The sequence below is a fragment of the Sinohyriopsis cumingii genome, chromosome 2 (assembly GCF_028554795.1).
Source record: "Sinohyriopsis cumingii isolate HCF-2022 chromosome 2, ASM2855479v2, whole genome shotgun sequence".
Classification (NCBI taxonomy): Eukaryota; Metazoa; Mollusca; class Bivalvia; order Unionida; family Unionidae; genus Sinohyriopsis; species Sinohyriopsis cumingii.
The window spans coordinates 16,682,053-16,703,808 of NC_142962.1; the positions used below are offsets into that span (position 1 = coordinate 16,682,053).

At 36.2% G+C, this 21,756-nt stretch overlaps 1 protein-coding gene across 2 annotated transcripts in view; it reads left to right on the plus strand.

The window, feature by feature from the left end:
• The window catches only part of LOC149804381 (anaphase-promoting complex subunit 1-like), a 253,928-nt gene that overhangs the window by 216,189 nt on the left and 15,983 nt on the right, over nt 1-21,756 (plus strand). For both annotated transcript variants that reach the window (XM_089939582.1, XM_089939590.1), the window contains 2 exons: nt 2,157-2,252; nt 3,416-3,653. In XM_089939582.1, the coding sequence (XP_089795708.1) occupies nt 2,157-2,252; nt 3,416-3,653 (334 nt within the window). The remainder of the gene's footprint in view (nt 1-2,156; nt 2,253-3,415; nt 3,654-21,756) is intronic.

A 21,756-nucleotide genomic window follows, 5' to 3' on the forward strand; every position in this document is an offset into this window, starting at 1 on the left:
GTGATCAGGATGGCTTCAGTTTTATCATCATTCATATGTTAAATGTCATTCATGACTTAACATCAGAAATGCATCCTCTCTACGCCTTGGATGGTAGCCTCAGCTTCATTTGGGCAGCTAGATTTGTATATTTGAGTGTTATCATCATACAATTGGTTAGAAACCATTGTCAATGTATGATACCTGAGAGCAGCTGAGTGTATCGAATGAACTGGCAGAGAACAGGTCTATGTTGAACACGAAAACAGATCAACTGGGATGAAATGTTAACTATGCAACTGATTTGACCATTAAACATCCTTCATAATGTAAGATTATACAAAACACAATCAGCTGGACAGACATGTACTAAACACAGACTGCCAACATACTGGCATGATATAAACAGAAATATTTTGAATGAGTCATAATTTTTGATTCCTTTTCAATGGGTAAAAAATTTACTTTATAAGAACCAAGTTTCTTATTTGGCACTCATTGAAATATTGTTTTAAAAAAATGATAAATAGTGATCAGCATGGTTTATAGATTCCTTTGCATTAAACTCCATAACTGCTAGTTTAGTTTTCAAGGGGTGGGGGGGAATATTTTAATAACCAAATAAAAATTTCCAGCCTTCAGATAGCTTTCCAAAAATTATAGCTCTGATTTGCCAAAAAAAAAAATGTCCAATTATGTTAGGTGAAAAGAATTAACTATGTTGAGGTAAATGAGTAAAAAATATTTCTGGTTTGAAAATAAATCCAAGGTTCCCTTCCTCTCAGCCATAATAATTGGTTTGTCCCTTAGCAGACAGTATTTTGTTCTCCATGCATGCAACAATTGTAGAAAATGTAAAAGATATTTCTTTTATTTCTAAAACTAGTTTTCACTACGATATCCTTTTTAAAATTAATTTCAGAACTGATCAAAGATAAGGGCTGCATATATTTTTTCGATCATTTGAACATGTTTAAGTTCTTACTGTAGCATATTCTCTCTGCCATGTTGACCATCCTTAAGATTTTCTAAATTATCAAAGGCATTGGAGTAATTCCTAACCACTGCAGAATTTTAGATAAAGGATCCGATTGAGATGTGACTTGGAAGAGTAATTCCAATTGCAAGTAATTAATTGTTTACTTAATACAGTAATTACTCTTATCATAGCATTCCAGCGAAAAACAAAGTAATATAAAACAATAATTACTTTAGATTGGTGATGATAGAACTGAACAAGTACAAGACAAAGTGATAGGGAAGACATAATGTTATTGTTTTAACACTTGATTTAATAGAAGATGGACAGTGAAAGAGAAAGGACACAACTGATAATGCAGAACTGGATCAGGACAGTAAGAACTTTTGGACTGTTAAAACAAATCTAACACTGAATTGAGATAAACACTATTCTAAAGTATGCAGTGAAAATCTTAGTGACAGTCATGAGATTACTGATGAATATCACACTGTCTCCGTGTATAAAATGTACACAAATGCCACCTGCTTAGAACTAAATCTTTAATTTCGTTATGTGCCAGTAAATCAGGGTCAATGTTGTATGCTTGGGATCCTACATAGAACTAACTGCATAAACCTAAATCTGTCATTGCATAATGTGTCAGTAGTCTTGGAAATGTGTTGTATGCTTAAAGGTGTGCACCAGACTAACTTAATAGACCCAGATTTGTCATTCTTTAATGTGCCAGCAGATCTGGGTCTGAGCTGTTTGCTTGAAATCATACATTGAAAAAACTGCATGGACCCAAAACTGTCATTGATTAATATGCCAGCAAATCAGTGCCTCAGTTTTATGCTTGTGATCCTACACAGAACAAAATGTATTGACCCAAATATGTTGTATAATGTGTCCACAGATCAGGGCTTGTGTTGCATGCATGAGATCATACAGAGAACAAATTGTATTGACCCAAATATGTTGTATAATGTGTCCACAGATCAGGGCCCATGTTGCATGCTTGAGATCATACATAGAACAGATTGTATTGACCCAGATATGTTGTATAGTGTGTCCACAGATCAGGGCTTGTGTTGCATGCTTGAAATTGACATAGAACAAACTTGATAGACTTCGATCTTTGTTGTAGATCTGGGTCTTTGTTTTACCATTTCTTTTACATGATACATTGATAATTATCACATTGTTTTCCTTGCAGAAGGAGGCTCTACTTCAGTTGCTGTCTGCTGTAGTGTATGAGTGTGTAACAATGGAGAAACCAGAGGTCATTTCTACACACATTACTCTTGACCAGGTACTGGCATGCATTCTGAATTGTTTTCTCACTAGGTTAGCACACAGCAAGACATTTACTTCCTGCTAGCCATGGTAATGTTTCATCAACACCAGTAGGGTGAATTTCTGAGTTTTGAATGGCATCCTTAGAAGTTTTTTTAATCCTATACCTTTTTTGTGAAAAGCAGGTGGCAGAATTCTCCCTGTCTCTTTGTCTATCAGTGTGCCCATCGCACTTTCATTCTTCTCTGTTGCTTTTGTGTTATTTGAGATAAATGGATGAAACTTGTTATATTAATATATGACACTTATGTTTGTTGTGTACCACAACCATATTTTCAAAATCATGATAACAGATCAAAATTTTAATGTTTCCCACAGAATAACTCTAAAGCTGTTTGACATAAATTGTTGTTAGATTCACATTCAAATCAGGTCTCAGTTGACCTAAAAACATCCACCCTTAAGCCATGCAAAGTGGTTTATCTGCACACATGACAAAGTATGACTTCAGAGTGACTTGATTGAAAAGGACTTTGAGAAAGCAGGACTAATCTGCTGATTGTTGAGTTAGCAGTTGTGTATACATGTATTCATAAATGGGACTATTACATGATTGTTGAGTTAGCAGTTGTGAAAACATGTATTCATAAATGGGACTATTACATGATTGTTGAGTTAGCAGTTGTGTAAACATGTATTCATAAATGGGACTATTGCATGATTGTTGAGTTAGCATTTGTGTAAATATGTATTCATAACGAGGATTATTACGTGCTTTGGGAAATAAAGAAGGACACAGTAAGTGTGTAAATCTGCTTTTATTACAGTACTATTCATAAGGTAGAGTTATTGCAATCTTTTGAGAGTTTTCATTTTCATGATATTTAGCATTATAATTTAATTGTAATCAATCGGTCAGTTTCAGTTTTCTTTGTCACGCATGTACTTGTTATATTTCACTTTAGAGAGCTATGTATTAAACAAAGAAACAAGTGATACTTCTCAGTTGCATATGATGGATGGGGGCAAATGTTGGTTTGGTTGATATTTTCTTGTGACTTGATATTTGTGGCCTGGCTTGCCTACAAAAACCATGATAAATGAGACTCGATGAATTTAAAGTGTCTCACAGTATATGAATTCTGTATTCAGTTGCACACTTAACTTTTTATAATGCAGATTCTGAGAAGATCGGACTTGCAGCAAGCTTCCATAGGAATTACACAGCTGAAACTTATCTTTGCCTACTACAGTCATGCACCACAGGAGCTGTTCGATAAGCAGGTAACCACTCAAGTCACCCAGTCCAACCAGAGACAAAAACAGGAAACCAGTCATTCTAAACAGCTGCTGAAACCAGAATTCCTCATCTCTGTGAAAAACAGGCTGGAAAGAATTTTTGACCAGTGGGAAATAGGTAAATTACTCTGTTTCTTTCTCCTGTTTAAAAATGAAAATGGGCAGTTTTGTTCGATTGACCTCAGAATAGATCAAGTTCCACATTTTTAACTCAGAGACTTATGTTAACAAATATAAAGATATGGAAAATAGTACTGTGCAGATTAACTGGATGGTTGTAGGGGTGAAACGATTCATTGATATATCAAGGCATCGATACTTTTGCTAAAATGATGTGCATATTGATACAAGAGACGGAGAATCGATACAAGACAATACCATATGCATGTTATTTTAGTCCTCAGCAGTCATGAATAATTATTATTAGTTGCCTTGTTATTATGTAAAATTATAATCCATCTGAAACAGCATTTGCTCTCACAGGCACTCATGTTTATTATTAAAAACGAAAAAGATTATTTGAGAATACCCACTCTGCTTCTACAAGTTAACACAAAGTGACATGCTTCGTAAACTGACCCCCCCCATGCTAACTATTTTAACCCAGAAGTATGTTCCGCATATACAGTCAAACCCGGTTATCTCGATTACGTCGGGGGTGTAAAAAAATCGTCGACATAACCGGGTCCCGAGATATCCGGGTTCATAAAAACCGGTAATTTTAAAAATGTCCTTGAGCATTACTCCTGTCTCTTGCTGGTGTTTACTGGAATCCCCTCCCACTGCATGTTACAATAAAATAAACAAAACGCTTAATTGATAATAAAATGAAATGAACTAACCTGGTGTTGTTATCATTTATTCCTTTTTTATCATCATAAGTAATTTATTAAAGAAAAAATATATCTATGAACTCCTTATATCACATGTAGCGTATGCATCCATTACTGTAGTGTGCATCACTTATGTCAGATAACACACGACGCATTTTTATAATTGATGTGAATATTGAAAAACAAATCATGTTTGGTTGTACTCAGAGGTTTGAATATGTTATCAGATTGAAAAATGGATCAAAGAAAATCACAAACGAGAGAGTGAGAGAGAAACATCCACCGATTGCTTTCAGGCACCCGCCATTCACGCATAACGCGGTGTTAGGTGCAAAATAACCAAGATTGTATTATATCCAGGTTAATATATGACAGTATCTCGCAGATAAAGATCAATAAATGTTTTTGAAAATACATGTACATGTACATTGACTGTGAGTGCAAATGAGGAAAAGCGATCCTATAAACCAACTCTGCTAGACGCCATCATGTATGCCCGTGCAGCTTGGAACAGTGTATCGCCGAAAACCATTCAAAACTGCTGGTTCCATTGTATTTTTCCGGAAATTTCTGATGAAGAATTTCACCAGCAGTGTTTAATTGCACAAGAAATTAAAGAGCCTCAATCAGAAATAGGTCTTGAAGCGATGGCTGATGAGATTGCGGACTCCATAGGCATTGCTCGGGATGAATTTTCTAATTATGTTCACGTGGATGATGATGCCAATGCCTATGGTGAACTTACTGATGAGGAAATAATCCAATCGGTGACAACGAAGCAGATACAATCATGCAAGCAAGATGATGATGATGATGATGATGATGATGATGATCAGCCTATCACTATCCCAAGCTACAGTGAAATGGCTGAATGCATTAAAAAAATGCAATTGTTTGTGGCAAGTGTCGACGGTGCCGAGCATATGTATGAAAACGTAAGTGCTTTTGAATCGTTCGTTACAGATCAGCACCGGAGTAAACAAAAGCAGACTGATATTACTTCATATTTTCTACAAATCGATCGCTTTTGCTGACTATTTCTTGTACAATTTCTGTGAGATTGACGTTAAAAAGTTGCATTTCGTCGAATTAAGCGGGTCCACATGTTACTTCGGACCGAAACTTATGCCCGACATAACCAGGTTATCGACTTAACAGAGGTCGAGATAAGCGGGTAAAAAATAGCATAACAAAGAAGAATTTTTTCGGGACCGGACCAAAACGCTCGACATAAGCGGGTTGTCGAGATAACCGAGGTCGAGATAAGTGGGTTTGACTGTACTATACATTCTGAACGTGTTCCATATGTACAATGAAGTACTTTACTCATCATTTAATAACCACTTTCACGCGAAGTTCCTACATTGAATTGTATCTTGACTCCTTTGGTCCATTTGAAAGCTATGCTACCGGTTTGTTGCACGGTGAAATATTTTACATTGAATTCTCATTTGTGGTTATTGCTTGTTCCGCTCCAGGTTAAACAATAACCACCAATCATAAATCAATGCAGCATATTAACGGCGTGAAAAACACGAAGTATTGGCAGAATAACAGAAAGACTTAGCGGGAAAGTCATTAGAGATGTCAAGTAATTAAGCAGAGATGCTGTCAGGGTGTGCCATTGCACGAATTTTGCACAATTTTTATGAATTCATGCACTTGGAGAATGGTAAAACATGAGAAATCCCACAAATTTGTTGAAAGTCCCACATATGAAAATGTGCTCAGCAGAATACAATTTTTATTTTTAACCATTCTTGTCATGACATGTTTTTTGGGTAGCAACTGTTCCATATTTGGGTTCTTCAGGCATGACATGAATGGTTGTGAAACGTAATTTGATTAGAACAATGTGCCCATGAATAAACATTATGGTGTAGCTTGAACCATTCATGAATAAAGTTTTACAAATGCGTGTTTAAAATATGTGCTACCTAGAAAACCCCAAAAATCTGATTCCTGGCTTGGTTCATTACAATTTTGTTCAGCAAATACTTGCTGATGATAGTGATGATGACAATAATTTTTAAAGTTGTGAAGTATAGCAGATTATTGGAGCTGGGAAAGTGTGATGGAGATACCAGTAATGGAAAAAAAAATGTACAAAGGGCAGAATACCGAGTCTAATTAAAATACAGACAATTTAAAAGTATAATGCAATTTTTTTTTTTAATTAATCAGATTCACCCTTCAGATTATATGCTACAAAACCATATACATGTATCCATATCAGGGTTAAGATAAATTGAATAAAGTCAGGGTTAAAAATGCAATTAAGAAGCAAAGATATTTATGCTAATACCTCTGTCTACACAAGCATTGATGGGCTAAATACCTGTATACAGCAATATGGAACAGATAAGAAATTTAGCAAAGTAGTTAGTAAACTACTGATTTAACAAGGGAAGTTTATGTTTTTGAAAAATCCTATTTTGGAGTAGATGTATCCAAACGATAATATCTGTGAGCTCTGGAAAATTGTACATAACAGTCACAAAGATCAGATTCCCAAGATATTCAAGCTGCCAAAGCTAGCTATGAATATGCCCCTTCAGAAAGAAGCACAGAACAATAGTGATACAAAGAAATGGAGCAGAGTATGTTCAGAAATAATTAACAGATTAATGCTTATACAACTAGAGGTGACATCTGTCAAAGATGTTGATTTCAGTATAGCTATAAGAAAGTGGAGCAGGAAGAAAGAGAAACTGATATTTAAGTTTAGATTACTGACCTATGACCATTTCATGCTCCCCTGGTTTTTCCTTCATAAAGGGAGAGGTCTTCCTTAAGATAAAATCCTGTCATCATCTTCTTAAATTGAACATTGGAAACTAATTTGGAATTTCTCTTTTTTATGCAGAGATATTTAACCAGTGAATGAAGGTGCAGATGGAATAAATGAAATTAGCATAAAATGAGTCATGGGGCAGATTTTAAACTTCTCAAGCTTGCTACTGTATGTAAGTTAAAATGAAATTGTAGAATAGGGCTGGGTGTAGTCAATAGTTTTCCTTCTAGCAGTCTTTAGCATCTGCAGGAAATAAAATGTGATAGATTTTATTGGTATTCAACCTTATTCCCATGCCCGGATTTATTCTAGATGAGGTTTTCTTTGCACAAGGAAACTGCACTATTTCTTCGGTACATCATGATGTTGATGTCTTCCAAGTGTAACTGAGACACGAAATTGATATTAATATGTTTTCAAATCATTCATGTTGTACAAAGCATAGGGAGTTAAATGGAGCCACCATTAAAAGACCTCAAACATTATATAAAGCTCACTGCAACTAACAGGTAGTCTGTTTGAAAGTATTGGTTTTATCTTCTCATCAAAGAGAATTGTATATAAATATATGATAACTATATGTCCATCAGGAATCTGCATACTGGAAATAGGAACAGAATGTCTACATACATGAAAGGCACCACCTACCTTCCAAAGATGGGAAGACCATCAAGTTCATATGTGTATCGATAGGTATCGTATCGTGAATCATATTGATATGAGGCACAGGTGTATTGTTTCACCCCTACTTAAAAGGCATTAAATAATTGAACAGTGACCTTGACATTTTTGGAAGTTAGAACCTTAACTGTGATATGCAAGTTGCCATCTACATGAAAAACTTAAGGATACCATAGTTCATACCTTTACCTAAAGCAGCTTTTATCATATACAGCTTAAACAAAAGAAACCTTAAAACATTGACCTTTGACCTTGACCCTAAGGATAAGAATGTGCTATGAAACACATCTTCTAGTGACATTATATTGGCATTTAAAACTTCCAGATAATCTTCAGCATCTCTTAAGTCAGAAATATAGTTCATACAGAATTTGGGGAGCAAAATTCAAGGATTTTTCAAGGACAAAACTGTCATCTTCAAGGGTTCTTAATGACAAATTTATTTACCTTTTAAATTAAAATTATTATCTTGATCTACAGGAAGATAGCAAGCTGCATTCATCTTTAAAATGTTCTGCTACACTAAAGACACATAAGTAAGCAGCATTTCTTTCTCCACAACTGAACTTAGTAGCTATACTACTGTCTGGAAACAAAACACAAAAATGTTCCCCACCTTTTTCATTAGATTTATATTACTACAAGGGGTGGGGGTAAAATCAGTGTTTCTACAGGTGTGTGGGGTACAGTCAAACCATCTGCATTTGATGATGACAGTGGGACAGTCATTTGTTCACTCTTTACACAAAATAATGACGGCTACAATGGCCTAAGTGGTTAGCATATGCATTGGACGAGGGAGGTTCGGAGTTTGAACCCTGGCCAAGACATACCAGAACTTGTAAAAATGGTACTAGCAGCTGCCTTGCTTGGTGCTCAGCATTAGTTAGGACTCGTCAGCCTTGTGTCAGGATAATATGACTAGTGTGACATGATGCTACATGTCTGTGGCATGATGCCCCAGTGCTAGACTTTACCATAAACTGCCACACTGCAGACACTTAGTGAAATGACTGAAATATTGTTAAAGCTATATTATCAACCCAAATCAAAACACACACACACACACACACACAAAATAATATAAATTAAGCATATACATAAATTTTCTACTGAGCTTCTCACTTTTGCTGTGGGATTAAAGTGCACTCTTTCCTATTTTGCCAATGCTTAGTTCCGTCTGTCAGCAGCAACACGTCAATTTAGACCTATCCTTTGCTTCTCTCACCAATGGATACCAATTAAAACATACCCTGTTTAGCACACATTTCCCGGGAGGCATTCTTGACTGATGTTCAATGAACTAAATTCCTTTACGTTCGATTCATCATAGCCACATTACATAACTCATATCAGAACTAGGCTCTACTGTACTGTAGTAATGTTCAGTAATTGGAAATACTCCGTACAGTAATAATTTTTGACAGACCACGTCAATGTTTTTGGGATAATCTGTCTTTAAATAATAGAGTAGTTACTCATTTCATCGATTTTATTAGCTTTTATCAGTTGTGTGCCGGTCCGGTACCAGTCAGTTAGGCTGGTTCCCTGCTTTGTATGCTTCATATAGCAGAGTGCAATACATGGAGCACACGAAGCAGGGAGCCAGAGTACTAATCAGTTAATGTTTAGCAAAGGGAAACAAATAATTGAGAACACAGAAGTAAACACAAGAAATGAAAACAACGACAAATAAATGTTTTGTCTGCTATTTTTTCAGGTGGTTTTTTGCTGCTATTGTTGTTGTTGTTGTAGGGTTTAACGCCATTTTTCAGCACACGATAGGCTATACATGGAGGCCAGTATTAATGGTGGAGGAAGAACCCGAAAACCCCCCAGAAAGAACCACCGACCCAGGAGAAGCTACTGGCAAGCTTTCTCACATACCCACATTGGCTGAATCTGAGACTTGAACCCATGCAGACAGAGGTGAGATGGCAGTGATCCGTAACAGACAGCGCTTTAGACCACTCGGCTACTTGGGGCCCCTGCTGCTATTACTAATTTCCAATGCAACTAATGCTTTATTGAAATACTTTTCAAAAACTAAAGATTTTCAATGACTTTTTCACTCCAACAAGGAGTTTTTATTTCAGTGATGAAATTCAAGGACTTTTCATATCTGTGCAAACCTTGTTGGAATCTAATTGATAAATGCTACTGAAACATAAAATTACTAACCAGTGACCTCAACCTCGAAGATAGGAACCTCAATTTGGTGATGATATGTACAAAGGCTAAAAATGTGTAGAGTCAAAAGTAAAGTGTAATGGACAACATTCGTCATATAACACCATGATACTGACCTGAAACATAAGACCCATAATGTGGTACACAACACACTGGATAATGATGACATGCATGTAAACCAAGTTGAATCCCTTATTCTCAAACAGCTCTAAGGTTAGTGAGTGGAAAATATAGCTTAAATACTGATCCATGACCTTGACCCTAAAGATATTAACCACATAGTGGTCCATAACACATCTTCTCAAACAAATATGTTTAAGTATACCAAATTTCAATCCTTAATCTTAAAATGTTATAAAACTTTGTAAATGAAAGATGGAAAACTGAAATACTGAGCTGTAACCTTGATAAAGATAAACTTCAATGTAGTACTTTAACCTTGACCTTTAAGATAAAACCCTAATGTGGCACCTTAAGTATACCAGCTTGCATATTTTAATCTCAAACAGTTCTAAAAAGTAAAGATAAAAGAAAAGTGTGATGGAAAATTAAACATTTATGCTTTGACACCAAACCTGAGGATTGGCAGCCTATTATGGCAGACAACATACGTTCAAGTGAAAATGTGCGAGCATATGAGGTTTCACCCATAATCTCAAATTGCTCAAAAAGTTAAAGATGGGAAAGTGTGATGAAAAATTTAAGATATATGAGATATGACAATGAGAATAAGAGCACCCCAATATGATATGTGACACGCCTGCTGGTTATGATGCACAAGAAAATTTCATTTCTGAATCAGAAATGGCTTCAAGTTACAGTTCAACCTATCACAGCTAATAATACTTTCTCAGTAAGGCAGTCAATATTTTTCCTTAAGTTAGACAAAGGTTTAGTAAATAAAACACAATATCATATACTGTTTCTTTCGATTATGAAAACATCCATTTTAACAGTTCAGAAGTGTGGTCTGAGGTGGAGCCACTGAATGCAATATTAGATTCAACACAAAGTTTGTGAAGTATTCTTAGACCTTAATAACTGCCAGTACAGTTTCAGAAACTGCACTTCCAAACTACATAGACCTTAGGAGCTTCATGCTTATTATCCTAGCTTTACATAATCTTTGCTTTATTTTGAATCACATGTGGAGATAGCTATCATCTCTCCCACCACAAGACATACTTGAATCAGTACATGATGTCCAAACGTAATTGTTGTCTTTCATTCACAAGAATATGAATGTTCCATTTTATACTTATGTCCAGATTGCTTACAGTTTTTAAAAGGCTTATTGTCTTTTTCAATTTGTTTTCATTCACTTGATGGCAGTTCTAGATAATGCTATATGATCAACATCTTGGTAATGCAGGTGTATTGCATGAGAACTATATGGAGTTTAAAGCATCTGATGTACATTCCCTGATGAATTTCACTGACCAGTATAATGAAACTTGGTTAAATTCTATGTATGCCCAGTAAATTTACAGCCCAGTCTTAAAGGTCACAGGTAGAATTCATTACTGTGAGCTTGCATGACCTCACCATAGTAGGCAGTGGACAAAATGAACTGAGTTGGCTTGTTTACTTAGCCTCAAGTAGGCTTTAATTGTCCTTAATGTTGTTGTGAACAGAATATTTTTTTAACATGTCATAAAATTAAACTGATTAGCTTATTCTAGATTTACTGAAAATCTTGCAGCTGCATAAAAAATTACATTTCACAGACTTCATATTTACCTCAGTGATGCAATTTATCACACTTAAAAAAGTAAGGTAATGTTATTTGAATTATTTAAGCTTAAAATTGCTATAAAATAATCTCCTTGATTTGGTCCAGTTTGTAGGACCAGTACCCTCAAGCTGACCTAGAATAATATTTATAGTATAATTTACTTGTAACTACATGTACTCACACAAGACTGCAGTTAAGAGCCCTCCTTAGTAAGGTATAGCTAATAAGACCAAGAGATGGTAATTAAGGTTGCTTGACTTCCAAGAAAGGTCCATTCATTTACTTTTATTTGCACTTAGATCAATGGCTGCAAAAGGCAAGATATAGAAATCATCATTATCTTGATCATTTCCTCTCAGCCATCAAGTTTCATTTAACAAACATGGTTATACCTTTACTTATATGAAGGTTTTTTTTTTCTATAGGATTTGACCTTTTCTTGATGACTGGGTTTAAAGTATTGGATGAAATTAACATTGATCATGGAAATTGCAACATTAGGTAGTGCATTCACAATTGAGAGAGTTGAATTTTCAGTGTTTTATTTTATTACATTAAAGACTCTAAAAAGTATTTTGTGTGAAGTTTGTATAGCTCACTTTTTTGGAGGTGGGTGGATGGATGTCTTTTGGTAAGTTTACATTGTTACATAGTAATAATAATAACAATAATAATAATAATAATAATAAATAATAATAATCATAATGCTTTATTTATAGAGGGTGACTCATTAGTCAAGGACTATTCTCCCTGGAGACTCTCTTAATGAGAGTATAACAATGCACATTATATGAAGATAGCAATAATTACTGTTTTTTTAAAACATATTTAGTATCAAAATACAAAATTCCATTATCTATGAGAAACACATACATGCATATATCTCTTCTTAAATACTCTAATATTTTCAGCAGATTTTACATGTAGTGGAAGCTTGTTCCACAGAACTGTACCAGAGTATTGGAAGCTCTTTTTAAATTGCTCTGCTCTTGGTTTTGGTGCTAGAAGGTTTCCATGTGATATTGATCTCAACTGGTATTGTGTTGAAAAATGCCTGAATAAGTCCTGAAGATACTCTGGTGCAGTTCCATGTAGACATTTATATAAAATAACTGCCTTGTGAAAATCTATCCTGTCATATATTGTGAACCATTTGAGTTCTGTAAACGATGCTTGTGAGGGATGATCAATAGATGCATCTAAAATTACTCGTGCTGCCCGTTTCTGAAGTTTATAAATCCTGTCAAGCTCAGATTTAGCACAGTTCCCTCATACATTTGAACAATAATCCATTGTTGGAAGAATATATGACTTGTATAGATTTCGAGTTTCCATAGGTAAATATTTCTTGATTCTGCTGAGTAGGGCAATTTAAGATGACAGTGTTTTACTAAGCTTATCAATATGGTCATTCCATAATAAATTATTATCTACGGACACACCTACAAGCTTTTCAGGTTTGACATTTTCTAACAGATGATTATTTATTGCAAGAGATAGTTCTGGATTCCCTTACTTGTGAGCTTTTGTGATGTCCCCAAAATCATACATTTTATTCTACCTTCATTAATTACCATCCTATTTTGTTGTGCCCAGTTTTGGACTCAAATAAGGTCTGAGTTTAATCTCATTTGGATAGCTTCAGTATCAGAACTAATATATGCAGTGATCATTTGATCAGCTATCCCATAAAGTAATTTCTCTCTTTGTTTATGACCACTCCAGTGGCCTAGTCATTAGAGCGTCTGCCTCAGATGCGGGAGGTCATTGGTTCGAACCCTGGCCAAGTCATACCAATGACTGATAAAAATGATACTAATGGCTGCCTCGCTAGATACTCAGCATTAAGAGGTTAGTATTAAGACTGGTTGGCCTGGTGTCAGGATAATGTGTCTGGGTGGGACATCATGCTACATGTGTGGCATGATTCCCCAGTGCTAGACATCACTATAAACTGCCACACTGCAGACATTGTAGCAATATGACTGAATAATTGTTAAAGCTATATTAAAAATCCAAATCACACACACACTCTCCTTAGTTATTGTTCCCCTCATTATAACATGATTCAGGATATAAATATCAATTTTCCAAAAATTCATTTGTTTCAGTAATGATAAAACTTTGTATTATATGCCTACCATAACGCAGAGACTCATGACATTGTATGACATGACATCTGTCCTTTTTAGATTCCACACATTAACTTTTGTTCTAAATTCGAGACGTTGACCTTGAGTTTTGGATGGCTTGTACTTGGGATATTGGAGGTCAAGAAGGTCATGGCCACTGTGACAGCATATGCTTGGTTTATTTTGGTTTTGATTTTGTGCAGTCTCAAACTCACATGGAAAGAGGTGAGATGTGTGAGTGACCTGTAAAAGTGAGTGCCATGGACCACTCAACCACCTGGTGCCCTATGCTGTGACTGTGAGAAGAACACTGGTTTTAGTAATGGTAACTAGTTCTAGATCAAAAACCTTGAAAAAATTATGTGGATGGCTTGCAGTTGGAATAAGGAAGACACCAATTGATTTGGGGATCAAAAGGTTAAAAGGTCTAGGTTATTCTCATTGAAATAAGAAAAAATGTCGGTTTTTTTTCTTCCCAACTTTGTGTATATTTTGCACTTGCAGTCATAAAATGACACCTATTTATTTTTGTTGTTCAAAAAGTAAAAGGTGTGGGTCACTGTGACTCTAAGAAGAGAAATTTTTTCTGGCACTTGACTAAATTCCTTGACCCAACTTTCTTGATCCCCATCGGATGGGGGAAGGTTGTGGGTTTGAACCCTGGCCAAGTCATACCAAAGATTTATAAAAATGGTACTAGCAGCTGCCTCACTTGGTGCACAGTATTAAGAGGTAAGTGCTGGGACTGGTCAGGAATATGTGACTTAGTGGGACATGATGCTACGTGTCTGTGGCATGATGCCCCGGTGCTAGGCATAACTATAAACTGCCACAATGCAGGCATAACTACATGACTGAATTTTTTTTTAAAGTTACATTAAAAATCCAAATCACACACACAGCCATCAAGTATCCTCAGGTGTAGTAGAGTACCATATATACTCGCGTATAAGCCGAATAATTTAGGAAAAAATAAAGACCTGGAAGAAGAGGGGGGGGGTTGGCTTATCCACGGGCCAATGTGTAAACTTAACAGTTTTTAGGTCTTTTTGTTGACTACTGCAATGGCTGTAAATCTTGGGACACGAAACAGTAATTTGTTCCATGTTCTAAGACATAAACATGTGAAAGAACATGTAACTTTCAGTGACCCAACAACTATTAAACTGTTATAAAGTACTATGATTGATTTTGTTATTATTTTGCATGTGCATATTTTCTGATTTCTCCAACACGAAGTTAAATAAAGGTAACTACAGACTTCATAATTCACAGGCCGATTGAGTTTACCAGGGAGACCATGCTGAACTATAATGTACAGTACTTGCACAGTTCAAAGCATGTATAGCGTCACTTAAATCCTTACTTATTCCCAAACATAGATGCAGATTTTGCTTTATTCATTATTTTGACCAAATTGCATTCTTCCAGATAACATTTCAGCTAGTCCTTAATAGCTGTTTTATTTACATTGAATCATGCGTTCACGAGTTACTCATTTTCAATGATATAAGTGATCAGACAGATTGAGGTATTATTTTTAAAAAGGTACGCACGTTTATTTGTACAAGGCAGCTAACCATCATAATTGACATGTTCACGAAGAGTGGTAATAATAAAGGCTAAAATTCTCATAGAGATCAACTAAGATCAACATCAATCAATTTTAGTTTTGTGTTTTAGCTGAACAAACATAACTTTCCACACAATGGAAAGCTTGATGTATCGGTGTCTTCCTGTGTTGATAGTCGGCGAATTTGTCTTTTGTTTTGTGACAGCAGTACAGGCCACTTAATCATTTAAACCCTGAAACTGGCTGGTGATAAGAGGGAATTTTGACTGGTAAATGTACGAGTTTAACATTGGTGTATAGCAGAGGTTGGCAAACTTAACAGTGCAAGTGCCACATACAAATATTTACACCTTGTCGCGGGCCGCATAGTTCATTAAGTAAAATAATCAATATTTGAAATAGCAAAAACGAAAGGTTTTTCTAAATAACATCATAATTAATTTTCCATGGTTAATATGTTGTTAATATTTGAAAACTTACACTTCAAAAGAAGCACATTTATTTGATAAACAGAGTAACATAAACCGAGTCAGTGCGAATGATGACTTGTTCCTAGGCTGCATGAAAACCCTTGGCGGGTTGCATGTGGCCCGCGGGCCGTAGTTTGCCCACCCCTGGTGTATACGGTATAAAAATGCCAGGTGTTCACTCGTGTAAGTTTCTTTCGTGGGAATGGAACTATAGCATTTGGAGTTACAGCATTCGTATTGATCATTCTTGAAATTAATTGTGGACGATTTTATTGTTGTGGTTTATCTTTTTGTTCTGGTTTATTTTTTTATTTTTTTATTATTGTAGAGGTAAAAATAATCATTAATTTACGTGAATAATGTTTAAACTTAATATTCTATTTTGTAGTAGTAGTATTTGTATGGTTTAACGCAATTTTTCAGCACGTGATAGGCTATATATGGCAGCCAGTATTAATGGTGGAGGAAGAACATTATATTTTGTGAAGAAGCAAATGCTTTATACTAAAATAATTATTTCATCACACCAATAATTCACAGGTGTTACAACAGAACATGTAGGACTTTTCTTGTTTAGAAGGCATGAAAATCGAAGACATAATGTAACAATCAGGAGTTCTCTACAAAAATTGGAAGATATTATGAAATCAGGAGGTAGGCGTGGAGCAACCCCAAAAATCAGGAGGTTTTTTTCCCTCCTGGCGTGAAAGTTGACAGGTATGTTGTAAGGTTGCCTACATCAAAGCAAACTAAAACTCAGCTTTTACGGTATTAGCATAATTTTCAAAGCATTATAGTCTTTATACCTGTTCAGTTTGGGGGTCGGCTTATATGCAGCTGGGCTTATACACGATTATATACGGTAAATCTCTCATATGGCTTGCAAAATAATGTAGCATTTAGTACTCGTTTACCTAATGCTATAGTTGGTACATTGTGTCAGAAGAGAGATAGTGTCATCAGGAGAAAATCCATGTTCAAGTCTGTCACATTATAATCAGGCAAAATGTATTAGCAAATAGTGGACTCATCCCAAAGGAATCAGCTAGTCCAAACCAAAAGGTTGCTTCACCCCTTGGTATTTATTTGAATCTGTACCAGCTGGGATCTACCACTGGTGGATCTATCTGTGACAAGGTTGTCACCTACACTTATTTTCCAACAATTGATAACAAAGGTCTTGCAAAAAGTGAGGGAATCAGAGTTTCACCTTGCCCTAATTTCTCCCCTCAAGTGGGAAAATTCATGGGTAAACAGCTTGTTAAATCGGGTAGGGGGAATCTCGAGGAAATTATGGCCATTCATCACCTCAACAGCAGGAATTCAGACCCAGATCTGTTGAACCTCCATTTCTTGATCATATTAAACATGCCCTCAGGGACAAACATTTCTCAGAATAAGCTATGGGGAAAACCGCTTGGGCAAGAAGACCCAGTACTTTGAAAGTGTGTTAGATGAAGTAGAGGAGTTTCTCACAAGAAACTAGATCATCCTTCATATTAATAACTTTCTGCTACAGTGTTTTTAGCATGAAGAAGTTAGCACCCATCACGATCAAAGTTTACTGCTCCGCAGTCTCAATCTTGTTGTAAGGGAGGGATATAGAGCCAACCAGACTTTTCTGACCTTCATGATTGAAGCCTTTGGCCCATATCTAAAAGGGAGTCAACCATGGGTTCTGACATAAGGCACCATCTGAGCCACTGTTTTGAGCATTGTTGATTCATCTTTTATATAAGACCTACTTCATAGACATCGTAGCTACAGCAGGCAGTAGACATGATCAGCAAAATACAGTTCTGTCCGGTTCAGTTTTACTCATGACAGTCTTACTTTCATTACTAGAATACTCTCCTGCTTATGGGCATTCAATCTTTAGTGGTAAAACCCCTTTCCATGTTGGACCCTTTATCTCACAGCCATCAACAAGACATGGTTAGGTCTTTTGAAGTGGTACCTAAAATGAACCTAGTCAGTGTGAAGAGAGAAACCTATTGTTACCTTTGAAAGTGGGTATGGTCAGTATTTCAGCTTAGGTTCTGTCATCCTGGATAAGATGGGTTATTCGCTCTGCATACAGAGAATCAGTGAAATTATTGCTCATTTCATCTCATGGCCGGTCACCAGCAGCATTGCAGTATAGTGTCGATGTCCGAAATGGATATTATACAAGCTGTGAGATGTAGAGAAGACTTGATCTAGCTTTACCGCAGATCTTTCATCCACGACCTGGTGGGACCAATGCAATGATCTGGTGGGATCACATTACAGGCTACCTTGACCTGGTGGGACCAGTGTAATGACCTGGTGGGATCTCATTACAGGATACCTTGACCTGGTTGGACCAGTGCAGTGACCTGGTGGGATCACATTACAGGCTACCTTGACCTGGTTGGACCAGTGCAATGTCCTGGTGGGATCACGTTACAGGCTACCTTGACCTGGTTGGACCAGTGCAATGACCCGGTGGGATCACATTACAGGCTACCTTGACCTGGTTGGACCAGTGCAATGTCCCGGTGGGATCACATTACAGGCTACCTTGACCTGGTTGGAGCAGTGCAGTGACTTGGTGGGATCACATTACAGGCTACCTTGACCTGGTTGGACCAGTGCAATGTCCCGGTGGGATCACATTACAGGCTACCTTGACCTGGTTGGACCAGTGCAGTGTCCTGTTGGGATCACATTACAGGCCACCTTGTCAGGTCATTCAGTAGCTTCTCAGTGATGTGGCTCTGCAACTTCTACAAGATATGTTGGTAAAAATGTTTTCTTGGTCATCTGAGTTGAGGCAGATGGAACCCTTACTCTAGCCTAGCTATATCTCAAGACTTGAAACTGCCTCAAATACCTTAGTTGTCCAGAGATGGGCCTTCTCCAGAGTTAGGGGAGTGTAATTCCCTCCACCTCTTACCCATTCTCTTAAGGTATTATATTCGGGTAATGCCAATTTGTTTTAGTAAAATATTTCTTCAATAACGTTTACCTGATCATAATATGAATTCACGCTTCCTTCCTCCCCACAGTTGCATCCTACTGGCAGAATGTGCTATCTGCTCAAGTTGTACTCAAGTATGGACAGGATTTGTTGAGGGTTTTTGTATCAAAAGAGAGATAACTCTTGTCTGACTCCAATTTATTCGGGTAGACTGCTTGAAGCTTCTTTTTTTTTCATAGATAAAATTTAACTTGGGAGGGCTCGATTTTTGAGGTAGTGGTCATACTGGTAAACTATTATGATTAGGTAAGTATTATCATGGAAACATTTTTCTAAACAAATTGTTTTTGTGTGAAGAGTAGCAATTGAAGCTTTCTAATACAGCCTGTTCAGTCATGAGACAGGAGACAGCTGTCATTTTTGGAAGTAACGAGACTGGAGATAGCTGTCATTTTTGGAAGTTATGAGACAGGAGACAGCTGTCATTTTTGGAAGTCATGAGACAGGAGACAGCTGTCATTTTTGGACTGCTTATTTGCATGATGTACCCATGAAAATGAAGTCCGTTATCTGTTGAAAATCATTCTTTCTTCAAGAATTATTCATAAGGATTGCTAGTAGATATGTACTCACAGCATCATGTAGACCATTAAATACATGTGGCTGACAGACTGCAAGGACAAATTATGTGTAGAATCCTAGTAGTGTGATCGATTAAGGCAGGTTGCTCTTATTGTTAACATAACCTCTACTTAATTAACATTACCACTCGTGCAGCTGGAAGCAAAATAAAGACAGCTTGTGGTTATCAGCTCTGTTGAGCATTACGCTTTAAGGCTGTTATACACGAGTGGAATTTTCCAGTGAGGAAATCCAAAGGAAATACCCAACAGTATCAAGACTTTTTGAGAATTAAGTAAGCAAAATTATGGAAGCAGAGCAGCAGATGGAATTAGTCATGTTTTATGAGTTAAGATTGACCAAAAGAGCTTTCATTGGCCTATATCAGAATTAGATCAGTATTGATGTGTTTACGAAAATAAGACACTCTAGTTTTTAGTGGTTGAGAAATGAGGGCCTTCCAAATGCACTGTGAATTTGGATTTCAGGAAAAAAAAGGTTTCCATTGAATAGATTTTTATCATATATTTGATAAATAGATATAAGTTTGAATGTACAATACTGTTATATTAGATTCTTGTTTTAGGCATGTCTTTTTTCCCCAGCCCAAGTTTACATAAAAACACATCTAGTTTTAAGTCTGTTGCATTATATTCATCTATACCTCACTTGGAGATGCATGCATCAAGCGTACAATGTATTGTGAAAGTATGTATTGTGAAGCAATTATTGCTGTAGTGATTAATGTATAGTGAGGCAATTATTCCCATAGTAATTAATGTATGTAAAGTGAAGCAATTATTCCCATAGTAATTAATGTATAGTGAGGCAATTATTCCCATAGTAATTAATGTATATAAAGTAAAGCAATTATTCTGTAGTAATTAATGTATGTATAGTGAAGCAGTTATCCCCATAGTAATTAATGTATAGTAAGGCAATTATTCCCATAGTAATTAATGTATGTAAAGTGAAGCAATTATTTTGTAGTAATTAATGTATGTATAGTGAAACAATTATCCCATAATAATTAATGTATGTATAGTGAAGCAATTATTCCCATAGTAATTAATGTATAGTGAATGAGGCAATTATTCCCATAGTGATTAATGTATGTAAAGTGAAGCAATTATTCCTTAGTAATTTATGTATAGTGAAGCAGTTATTCCCCTAGTAATTAATGTATAGTGAGGCAATTATTCTGTAGTAATTTAATGTATGTATAGTGAAACAATTATCCCATAGTAATTAATGTATGTATAGTGAAGAAATTATTCTCATAGTAATTATTGTATTAGTATGGGACTGCATGCACTTTAACAAAAAAGTATCAAAAAGGTTTAACAAAAATACAGCCAAGTTTTTTATACTTAATTGCAGTTGAAAACATAGAGTACATAAACAAAAAAAAACAGTTTATCACATTTGTAAAGCAATTGGATGGTATAACAATATTTTAAGACATTACAGTCGTGTGTGTATTAAGTAATAGATTTCAGTCTGAATGCTATGAAAACAGAATAAGAAAAAAACTACTATGATACCATTCCTTAGCAGCGAGGGAGATGCTTTATAGAGCAGTGTGCATCTCTTGTGGCTGGCCAGGCATGTGCATGAGAAATGATGTAAAAATGAATCACAGATGACTCATAATGTAAAATGGCTTAAATTATTTGATGACATGAAAATGAAACAGTGTTGAGTTAATCAACAAATAGCGGTGTGTTCCTGCAGTTCAGAACATAATGCACTCAGCATTTATGGATCTCTGTTGCCACAATTTTTTTGGCCCACAATTTGGGTCTGAATCAGAGTACTTATTTACTCCAGTTCTAGTACAGATAAAATGAAAAAATAAAAACTGGTTAAAGCTACAGGAAAGAGGACATGCCTGGCATTTTCATATTTTTTTTCCAGTAACGTATCTGGTTTGCTGGACAGTTTAGGAAAAAAACTTGTACTGTTAAATATCAAGTGTCAACTTCTGAACTGCTTTGGCCAAGGTTGGGGCCCCAGGTGACTCAGCAGTTACTCACACATATCTAACCTCAGTCCATGGGGCTGTGAGTGGCCGAGTGGTCTAAAGCACTCTCCGTTACAGATCACTGCCATCTCACCTCTGTCTGCGTGGGTTCGAGTCTAGGATTCGACCATTGTGGGTATGTGAGAAAGCTTGCCAATAGCTTCTCCTGGGTCGGTGGTTCTTCCTGGGGTTTTCTCGGGTTCTTCCTCCACCATTAATACTGGCCAC